This window comes from Octopus sinensis, linkage group LG6 (genome assembly GCF_006345805.1).
Source record: "Octopus sinensis linkage group LG6, ASM634580v1, whole genome shotgun sequence".
Classification (NCBI taxonomy): Eukaryota; Metazoa; Mollusca; class Cephalopoda; order Octopoda; family Octopodidae; genus Octopus; species Octopus sinensis.
The window spans coordinates 22,031,076-22,042,725 of NC_043002.1; the positions used below are offsets into that span (position 1 = coordinate 22,031,076).

Below are 11,650 nucleotides of genomic sequence, written 5' to 3' on the forward strand. Positions count from 1 at the left end.
TGCCACTCCTCCTCCCCCTCCAGGTCGACAGGGAGAAATGTATTTCTCGTAGCCGTTTAGAAGGGGCGAAAAAGCCTGCAGCCCACTCAGTCTGGATTCGGTAATTACCACTACATCCAAACGATGCGACCTAAGGTCGTTAAGGAGGTAGCCTTGCTTCCAATACGACCCAGGCCGCGAATATTTATACAACCGAGTTTAAACGAGAATGTGAAAATTAGTTGAATGTTTAAAACTTACTGTTTTAACGGAAGAGAGGGTGTAGTTTCACCCTCATCTTTTCTGTCTGTGAGTGTTGTGTTTGCGAGGTCAGTTTTTGCGAATTGCTTGTACAGATGGCTTGAATAGTTCATCTGTAACGGGCCTACATCCTCCGCAAAAGATTTTTTAATTTCAAAATAATCCTCGTTATCTATCGTATAAAATTCTACATTTTCGGATATAATACTATTTATATCTGTTGCGATATATTTTTTCGCCGATTTCAGTAAATTAATTTTTTCCCTTAATGGGTTATTGTTTTTATTTATCGCCGTGAAGGTGTTTCTTTTTTTTGGGAGGGGATGTGCTGTGTGTGTGTGTGGTTTGTGGGTGTGTGTGTGCTTGTAGAAGCGTGGGTGTCTGTAGGTGTGTGCGTGCTTGTGGTAGGTGTGTGAGTGTTGTGTGTGCTTTTTCCAGTGGTGTGTGTTTTTTTGGCTACGTGTGTGTTTGCGACTGTATTTGTGGGTGTGGGTGTGCTTGTCTGTGTCAGAGTATAGTCCTGTGTACCGAAGAGGGTGGATTTTTCCGTTTCCGTCTTCTTTTTGAAGCTTCCACGTTGACCCACTCCTGGATGTTGTTGATGTTGTTGTCATCGTTGTTGTCGTTGTTTTCTCCCGTTGTCGGCTGATTTCGGCAATTGGGGTGCGCGACGTGGCTGCTATTTCTAGCGGTGAAGTTGTTTTCGGCGTCGTGCTTGCCTCTGTAGTATTTTCTTTCGCTGTGTCTTCTTGCAGCTCGACCGTATGTGGCCTTTCTTGCCACATTTATAGCATCTCGGTTTTCTTCCCTCGACTATTACCATCAAGGTGGTATCCAATGGTGAGGGAGCTTGGCAATTTTTCCAAGTCCGAGGGGTTCGCTTGGATCACAAGCTCTAAGTCCTGTCCATACCAGGTTGTAGGGCGATATCTTTTAGACTGAAGAATGGCAATTTCTTCCTCTTTGCCTAAGAGAATCGCTGCTGTTATGAAGTCCACATCTATTTCGGGCGGAATGTCCGTAACCGTTATTCTACTAGTTCTCATTCCTAAATAAAATGGTAAAAGAACTACCTCTTCCGACTTCAACGTTCTTGTTGAATGTTCCCTAGCTATTTCTTCGCTAGGGAAACGCACCTCTACCGTGCCGAAGCGACTACCCCTTGTTATATAATTGTTTGTTGCCGATCGGCCTCAAACATTTTTCAATGGCTTCTCTCTGTACGAAGTCAATTTTCTTATTTTTGACATTAAGTCTTGTAAATTACAGTTTTTCTCTCCGTCGCGTAAATTAATTCACTGGGAGGGAACAACTTCACATTATCACCTTCTTTTTTTAGTAAACTTGGTACTTCTTTAATCCTTCTTTGTTAATAACGATGTTTTCACAGGGGCGAGTTGCTGCACTCGCAAAATTTATTTTTGCCTTTTCTTGTCGTTTACTAGCTTCGCCAGACATATTGTCGTCTGCTTTTGTAACGCTCGCGTGAGACGTCTCTTTACTTCTACCTTCCTCCTCCCGCATTTTCGCCTTCATGCCTTCAAACAAATTTTCAACGTTTTCCTCCGACTCGGAGGAGACTGGTTGCAAATTCATGTCTTTTCGTCACTTCCCCCTTGAAACAAGGGGGAAAGAACAGCAGAACTCTGCTGCAACAGCAGAATTGAAGTGGCCTCGACGACCAAAACAGCAAATTTTCAAACTTTTCAGCACAAAAACAAACTTTCACTGCGGAGCAAAGAATAGCACGACCGATAAGAGAGAGAGAGAGAGAGAGAGAGAGAGAGAGAGAGAGGAGAGCGAGAGAGAGAGAGAGGGGGAGAGACAGGGATAAAAAGAAAAAGTGAGAGAGAGATGGAGAGAGAGAGAGAAGGAAAATGGGGAAGGGAGAATAAAAGATAGAGAAAAGGAAAGGGGAGAGACTAAAGAGACAAATAGTGACAAGGAAGATAGGAGAAACAAAGGGAAGACAAGTGCATGAGGGAAACGATAGAGTAATAAATGTAGAGAGAGAGAGAGAGAGGGGGGGACAGAGATAAAAAAGAAAAAGTGAGAGAGAGATGGAGAGAGAGAGAGAGAAAGAGAGAGAGAGAGAGAGAGAGCGAGAGAAAGAAAGAAAGAGTTAATAGTAAGCAACATTATGTTTTGGTCAGAAAGGCATCGGCCAGCCACCAAATTCCATCTGTTTCACATCAAATCAAAATCTGAAAATATCGACGAAGAATAAAGCAAGGCTGGTTTTGCAAATGCACTGTTTAAGGGAGTCGCTTTCTTTTCTTGGTCTGTCGAACATAACAACTCTCTTCTTTTATCTTATTAGGCACCAACAACAGTTTACCATCATATTTACAATACACAGTTCCTTTTCGGAGTCGATACATTAAGTACCTGTTGCGTTCTGGGATCGATCTAATCGACTGAACGCTCCCCCAAAATTTCGGGCCTTGTACCTAGTGTAGATAAGGTAAGGCGGCGAGCTGGCAGAAACGTTAGCGCGCTGGGCGAAATTCTTAGCGGTATTTCGTCTGCCGTTACGTTCTGAGTTCAAATTCCGCCGAGGTCGACTTTACCTTTCATCCTTTCGGGGTCGATTAAATAAGTACCAGTTAAACACTGGGGTCGATGTAATCGACTTAATCCGTTTGTCTGTCCTTGTTTGCCCCCTCTGTGTTTAGCCCCTCGTGGGTAGTAAAGAAATAGGTATTTCGTCTGTCGCTACGTTCTGAGTTCAAATTCCGTCGAGGTCGACTTTGCCGTTCATTCTTTCGGGGTCGATTAAATAAGTACCAATCACGCACTGGGGTCGATATAATTGACTTAATCCATTTGTCTTTCCTTGTTTGCCCCCTCTGTGTGTAGCCCCTTGTGGGTAGTAAAGAAATAAGAAACGTTAGCACGCCGGGCGAAATGCTTAGCATTATTTCGTCTGTCTTTACGTTCTGAGTTCAAATTCTGCCGAGGTTGACTTCACCTTTCATACTTTTGGTGTTGATAAATTAAGTACCAGTCGAACATTGGGTTCGATCTAATCGATTAGCCCTATCCCCTAAATTTCAGACTTCGTGCTTAAAGTAGAAAGGATTATTACAGATTTCTCTGAAGTTACGTTCTGAGTTCAAATTCCGCCGAAGATGACTTTGCCTTTCATTTTGTCGGGGTCCATAAAATAAGCACTGGGGTCGATGCAATCGACTTTCCTTTCCCTCAAAACCTGCTGATCCCAGTGCCAAATTTTGAAACCACAATTGCAGATTTCTTGAAGGTGACGAACTCATAGAATTGTTAGAGTCGATTTCAGAGTCGATAAAATAAGTGTCAGTTGAACACTGAGGTCTGCGGTAACGTGAAATAAAGCGTTTTGCTTAAGAACCCTACGCGCTGCCCCTTGCAGGAATCGAAACCACAATCTGACCGCTACGACCAACATCTCCAACAACAGGTTTAAATATGTTTAAATATGTCCTGCATATTATAAGCGATTTGTTTGTTTGTTTGTTCCTTCTCGAGCCACGCCTGGCTCATAAGGGCCGTTTTACCGGTTTCCTTGGCGTATAGGCTCCCCACCTGGACTGGACGCCGGTCCGTCGCAGGTGAGCTGCAAGATGCAGGAGGAAAGAGTGAGAGAAAGTTGTGGCGAAACAGTCAGCAGAAGTTCGCCATTACCTTCTGCAGGAGCCGCGTGGAGCTTAGGTGTTTCGCTCATAAACACACACATCACCCGGTCTGAGATTCGAACCCGCAGTAGGACTGAACTGGTGACTGTGTGGTTGAAAAGTGTGCTTCTTAACCGCATAGACGTATATGCATGTTCATACTGTGCTACTTTTCAACATGGGAGTCTTTTCTTTTCAGCGATTCCTTTCTCTCTCTTTCGATGATATCTTTTAACTGTCCCTTAAACAGATCAGCATCAATATGAAACGGATGGAATTTGCTAATGGAACTAAGTATTCCATTCCACCCGCCACAATATAGCACTGCTCACTATTACGTCTCTCTCTTCTTCTTCTTCTCTTCTTTTCTTCTCTTCTTCTTCTTCTTCTTCTCCTCCTCCTCCTTCCTTCTTCTTTTCTTCTTCTTCTTCTTCTTCTTTTCTTCTTCTTCTCCTCCTCTCCCCTTCTTCTTCTTCTTCTCTTCTTCTTCTTCTTCTCTCGATCCTTTTTTTTACTCTCTACATCTCTTTTCACACACCTATTCACCCTTCGCTCATGCACTAGTCATCTCTAACTCTCCCTCCCACCCTCTCTCATCCTGTCTGTTTCCATTTCTCTCCTCAGTCTAACCGTCTGTCTTTCTCTCTCCCTATCTGTGTCTCCATTTCCCTTCTCTCTCTCTCTCTCTCTCCTCTCTCTATCTCTCATCTAATCTAATCACATTATTAACCAAGCATGCAGTACACAAATCATTTCCAAATTTCCACATACCATCCAAACTGTGTTTGAAGTATCTCATCTTTTATACAAACGCCTTCATGGTTTCATTGCCTTCTTTTCCAATATACCCGGTAAGCCAAACACAACCGAAGCAAATGCATTACCGACTCATTGATAGAAGCCTTCATATCAAGGAATTCCCTTGCTTTACAATCTTATTCAGCTAACAGCAACCATCAATTGATATTCTATCTGCTTTCCAACTAATACTATATAAATGTCTCTGTTTAGGGACTTAATTTAGAAAATGCTTTCTAGCATGACAATGTACTGCATGCCTCGTGGTTTTATTGGTATCTGTACTCATTACTAGCTTATTTCCAGGTAGTGAGTTGGTAGAGTCGTCAGCACAGAGGAGGAAATGCTTTAGCAGGATTTTAGTCCGGTTCTCTGTCTTCTCAGTTTAAATGCAGCCGAGGGAAACTTAGTTTTTTCATTCATTTCAGAGGTCGATGAAAGAAGTACCAGCTGAGCACTGTGTCGGTGCAATCCACTTCCCTCCTTCCTCTCTTCAAAACGGCTGCCCTTATGCCTGAATTAGAAGTAATTGTAATTCTTCCTCTTCCACTTCTGCCTCTCCTTCCTCTTCTACTTCTGCCTCTTCCTCTTCCTCCCCCTTCTTCCCCTTCCTCCTCCTCTTCTTCCTCTTCTGCCTCTTTATCTTCCTCTTCTTCCTACTTTTCTTCCTTCTCTTCGTCTCCTCTTCTTTGTAAACTCCTTATTGGTGGTCCAAGGCAGCGAACTGGTAGAATCGTTAGTGTGTCGAACAAAACACTTAGCAGCATTTTCTTCGACTCTTTACAACCTGAACCCAAATGCTACCAAGGTCAAATGTGAACTTTGCCTTTCACTCTTTCGTGGCAATAAAATTAAATATCAGTCAAGTACTGAGTCGATATAACCGACTTGGCCCCTTCCCTCAAAATTACTGGTCACGAGCCAAAATTATAAACAGTTATTTCCTTATTGTTTTACATCTTTGTTTTCTAATAATTTCCCTGTAGCATAGCAACTAAATGCCTGGGTGATATCGGTTTTATAGGAAATTAAATGGCATTTTTAAGTCTTGATGATTTTCATTTAGTTTTAGATGATTTGATTCAAAGAGCTGATACGATCGTTAATTTTCGTAAAGTGCCCCCTTTCTCCCAAAAGGAAAGAAAACAATAAATAAAAAAAGTAAAGTAATTTCGCAATTCTGATCTTTGTTACTTAGCGACTGAAGTTCACGTGTTGAGCGAAAACTGATGTCATATTTGGAACTAGTGCCAGAAAATCACCATCACATTCAAATATGCAAATTTTTTGCAGACTGGTGTAAGATATTGATGTGTGCGTGGTGTGTGTGTGTGTGTGTGTGTGTGTGTGTGTGTGTGCGCGCATGTATGTGTGTGTATTTGTGTGTGCGCATGTGTGTGTGTATTTGTGTGTGTATGTGAGTGTGTGTGTGTGGTGTGTGTGTATATATAAATTTATATAAATAAGGATAAGATAGTTAATTTAAATATCGATCTTATCAAGTGGCCAGCATGGGAATAAAAGCCTTCAAAGGTAATATTATTATTAAAATTATATATATATATATAATATATATATAATTTAAATAATAAGGGTGAAAAAATTGATATTAATTTGATTAATATCAATTTAAAACCAGCGGCCTAGCATATTGAAAAAATTCTGATGATTCAGAAAACTTATATTACATACATATAAGAGGGATGACCACTAAGTGGACATCCATTATGCTAGAGGTAGACCCCATATGGATTTGTGATTAAACTTTATATTTTGTATATTTTCATTTGTCTTGCTCGCTTACGTTCTGGTGTTTGCTGAATTTTCTTGAGAACAACCTTTTATATAGTATATATATATATATACTCAAAATAAGCAACAAGAATGACTCCGGTAATTTGGTACGATCGTTTCATACTACATCATTTACAAAATTTTCAAATCAAATTTGAAAATTTTGTATTAATGGAAAACCTCTATATTGGCTGATGAGTACTCAGCATCTTAAATCTGTTGTAATACTTACAACATTTAATAAAATGATGTAGTACGAAACGATCGTACCAAATTACCGGGAGTATTCTTGTTGCTTATTTTGATTATAATCACCACACGGATTTTTTATGAATAATAACACCATACAAAATTCTGGTGCATCTAAATTAAGTACCATATTCATTTGAATCTAAATTTTGCTGAACTTATATATTATATAATGAAATCTTCTGTGGAAGACGATATATGAGTGATCAGTTTTTACTGTATGACCTGCACAAATGATTACTTAATATGATCAAATGCGTGTGCTGTACATTAGCTCAATCCGTCAAATCTCCGTTGCCTAAATAGATGCATGATGTACCACACGTCAGGTGTCGAAGTGACTGCAGTACAACGTGAGATAAAGAGATTTGCTCAAAAACACAGCGCACCTTCCGGTCCAGGAATTAAGGATTTGCGTCCTCTTTCCAAGAACCCAAGTTCAGCCATACTTAGCTCCAGGCGGGTTGGCTTAGGTGCTGGATTTGTAAACTCCTTATTGATGGTCCATAGTTGTCTTCCTTCTCTTGTATTTTTCTACCCACATTGGCGTCCAGATGACAGCTGATTTCCACGACAGAACATATCTTTTATTATTTTTTTGTGGTCCCACACGACAAGATCCGACCGATTGTGTTTTAACTTGCTGGCCATTTTAATTTTTAAGTTCTCCACCACATTCTTTTGACCTTTGAGTCTGAATAAAGTCCACTTCGTCCGTAGGCATTTTCTTTTTTGTTATCTCGTTCCAGGCGGTTCTGACCACCGCATTATGCTTCATGTGAAGTTATCTAGAAGACAATCTCTCGCAGTTGGTAATAATGTGTATGTATGTATGTATGTATGTATGTATGTATGTATGTATGTATGTATGTATGTATGTATGTATGTATGCCTCAATATACATCTTTTCAAAAGACGTTTTTATTAAATTTTATTGGATGTTTTATTCAATTATTACTTAATTACACAACAATCTGAAGTAACTCACCTCCCCATTTCTTGTGCGTGTAAACCACGTTACGTAGCACTGACCCTAAACTTTAATATACGCATGTTATATATAAAAAAAGCAGTCCTTGTTATATAAAAACAGACCTTTCAGACCCTTGGAACGAGAGGGGAAGTCACCAAATCGCTGAAATGGTTGAAAATGGCGACGAAAAATCTTTGCCCTACAATCAACGGTTGATTGTTTAACTAGCACATCAAACAAACAATCGATTAATTAGTTCTTTGGACATCTATTGCAATAAAGAAGGAAAATCGATCCTTTTCGTGTATTATTATTGGTTTATAACCCTCTCAAGAAACAATAAAAGTATATTAAAAACATGTTTATAAATTATGATATTTCTAAATCATGTTCTTTGTTTTTGATCAACAGTTACCGTATTGAACCTGCTTCTCCTCCTTTGGATGCGATTCTGGAAGATCACATCTTTCAATGATGTTTTAGTATACGTATTAAGTGGATTCCTGGGTGTTACGGAAGGTCTTTGGACAACGTACACCAACAGTAAGTAACAATTTCTTATATTTCTAGTGTGCTTTCTTCTAAATCTTACTAATTTCATTTTGACAGATGATAACACTAGATTTCTTTGGTTTCTTTTCTATTTTATCCCAATTCTCTTTATATCTAAATACATACATTCATGTATAGATATATGAAAAAGGGAACACCTATGCTGAAAAATCTGCAGTTACTCTGTCCAGATTACACGTTCATGCTTATACCTGTAATTATTAGGACACTGGGATATGTAATACACTGCCTAAATACCAATCTTGAGAAATTAGCCTTCTCAAAACCAGAAAGGCGAAAACTAATTCGAAGACTTCAGATCCAATCCTTCACTAGAACTGTACATTAGCTCAATCTGTCAAATCCCGTTGCCTAAATAGATGCATGATGTACAACATGTCAGGTGTCGAAGTGACCGCAGTGCTACTGCCACAAAGTCCCTATCAATAAAATTTAACTCACGATGCATTGCTCGGCCTGGGACTATAACAGAAGACACTTTCCCAAGATGCAACGCAATAAGACTAAACCCGAAAGCACTCGGTTGCAAACCAGGTAAATGATGTGCTAGTTATTCTACCACTACCTGTTTTACCAGACAATTTATCGAATATTTTCCCAATTATATCAGATACTTCACCCGATGTTCTATCAGTTTTACCAAATATTCTTTACCAAACAATTACCCTAGATGTTGAATCAGTTGTTTTACAATGTATTATGCCAACCATATCAAATACATTCAATATTTTACCGGCAGCAATGCGGTGAGCTGGCAGAACCGTTAATACGCCGGGCAAAATACTTAGTTCGTCTTTACATTCAGAGTTCAAATTCTGCCTAGGTCGACGTTGCCTTTCATCTTTTCTGGATCGATAAAATAAGTACCAGTTGAGTACTGGGGTCGATGTATTCGACTCATCCCTTCCCCTGAAATTGCTGGCCTTCTGCCAAACTTTGAAATCAATATTTTAGCGGCTGCTTTAGAAGAATTTCATCATTTGCTGTACTAGTGGCCTACAGCTGTTTCGACAAATGTCCAACATATTTTACTCCTGTTGTTTTTTCGCCAGACGCATTACCAGGCATTTTGGGAGTCGTTTTTACAGATATTTTACCGCTTTTTATATTAGTTCTTGTTTCCTTAGTTGATGTTATGCTTTTTTTTTAGCAGATATATTATACCTTATAATTTTTTTCCCTCCACAGGTCTACCGGGCATTCTGTTCTCTGAAAATCTAGAGGCGGCCTATTCTAACTTCCAGCTCGTCATCGCAGTGGCCATGATGACTGGTTATTCATACGCACACCAGCTATGTATGGTGGAGAAGATCTATTTGAATGCTGCAGCCTGTATAACGGCATACATTGCATATTTGGTTCTTCAGAAATTCAAAAAGACCTGACACCATCTACCATGGCGACTTTCTCTATTTCACATTTTATGTCTGATTGTGTAACTATCTGTATGTGTGTCTAAATGCCTGCCTATCCGTGTCTGTCTATCTATCTATCTATCTATCTATCTATCTATCTATCTATCTATCTATCTATCTATCTATCTATCTATCTATCTATCTATCTATCTATCTATCTATCTGTGTGTCTGTCTATTGTATCCGGCTAGATATTTATATATCAGCTGTTTGTGTCTTTCTTGACGGCCTATCTTTCCTTCTATATGTCACACAAACATCCAGACAAAGGTATGTATGTATATGTGCGGGAGAGAGGATGTAGCGTATAAGATATTGTATATAATACGTTATTACTATTGCATTAAACATATATATGCATTGTATATGAGTGTATATATATATATGTATATATATATATATCTATATATATATATATATAATATACATATATATATACATATAATATATGTATATATATATATATATACATATATATATATATGAATAATTATATATGTGTAGTGTATGTATGCATGTATATATATACATATATGTGTGTGTGTGTGTGTGCGCGTGTATTTATGTACATATATGTGAGTGTTTTGGAGTTTCTGTCGGTTTTCATTATGAACATTTTGTTCAATCCACTGAACTGTCTTCTAGTCAAAATAACGAGAAAGTGGCTGAGTATCCCTCATACTTATGTACCTTCAACATAATCCTTTGGCCAAATCAGTGTGCCACGGTATATGGCAAGACTGGACCTTTAAATTTCAGCACAGTCCATTTGACAGGCTTCCATACAGTTTCCGTCTACTCAGTTTCATTGATGACGCTTGGGTCCACCCTACTTATGCGTGTGCGTGTGTGTGTGTTTGCCCGTGTATGCGCGTAAATATGTTTGTGCCTATGTATATATGTACGTACATACGTGCGTATGCATGTTTGTATGCATGCATGCATGTATGTATGTATGTATGTATGTATGTATGTATGTATGAATGTATGTATGTATGTATGTATGTATGTATGTATGTATGTATGTATGTATGTATGTATGAATGTGCTATGCATGTATGTATATATATATATATGTATATTGTGTGTGTGTGTTGTGTGTGTGTGTGTGTGTGTATGAATGTATGTAGTGTATGTTACACTTTTGAGTATACAAAACTGGAAATCTCTTTCCAGGCTCTCCTTTTAGTTGGTGGCTGGCATGGAATATGATCAACTGAAATACTTTGATATTAACTAAAGGGTTTCCCAAGCTTATCACCGTTGAAACCGGGCCCAGAAGGCCCACAAAGGCCTTGTATTTTGAACTCAGAACGCACATTGTGAGACGGAACCGCAAGGCATCACGTCGGACATATAAACATTCCGCTAATCCACCGCACTGGATTAGTATTATTTTTTCTTATCGGCTGCAAAGGTAAAAAGAACAGCTGAACTATATGGGATTTGAACTTTGAACACAGAGAGCAGAAACATGTATATAGTTTTCTCTACCTCAATTTCCCTTATCTTTCTATATAAATATACATTTTTAGAGTTATACACTCATACACACGCACACATGTGCATACACACACATTCGCAAACACACCCATATATATAAATAATAATAATCATCATCATCGTTTAACGTCCGTTTTCCATGGTAGCATGGGTTGGACGATGTATAATAATAGATGTATATATACACAAACACGTACGTACATCCATATATATAGCACGTAAACGCACATCTACTTGCATATGCTTAGACAAATATATCCAAGTATATATAAGCATACTGAAACACACACAAATCCACATATATAATACATACGCACGCACGCACACACACACACACACACAACATACACACACACACACACACACACACACCACACACACACACATGTATCTATCGGGACAAAAAGGGAGAGCTTGTTCGTAACCAAATAATTTATGAACAAATTTCCTTA

General features: G+C 38.9%; 1 protein-coding gene across 2 annotated transcripts in view; it reads left to right on the forward strand.

The window, feature by feature from the left end:
* LOC115213002 (UNC93-like protein) overlaps positions 1 to 10,065 on the forward strand; it is a 77,361-nt gene extending 67,296 nt beyond the window's left edge. For both annotated transcript variants that reach the window (XM_036503708.1, XM_029781898.2), the window contains exons 6-7: positions 8,119 to 8,250; positions 9,469 to 10,065. In XM_036503708.1, the coding sequence (XP_036359601.1) occupies positions 8,119 to 8,250; positions 9,469 to 9,665 (329 nt within the window). In that variant the 3' untranslated portion in view covers positions 9,666 to 10,065. The remainder of the gene's footprint in view (positions 1 to 8,118; positions 8,251 to 9,468) is intronic.
* The last annotated feature ends 1,585 nt before the right edge of the window (positions 10,066 to 11,650 follow it).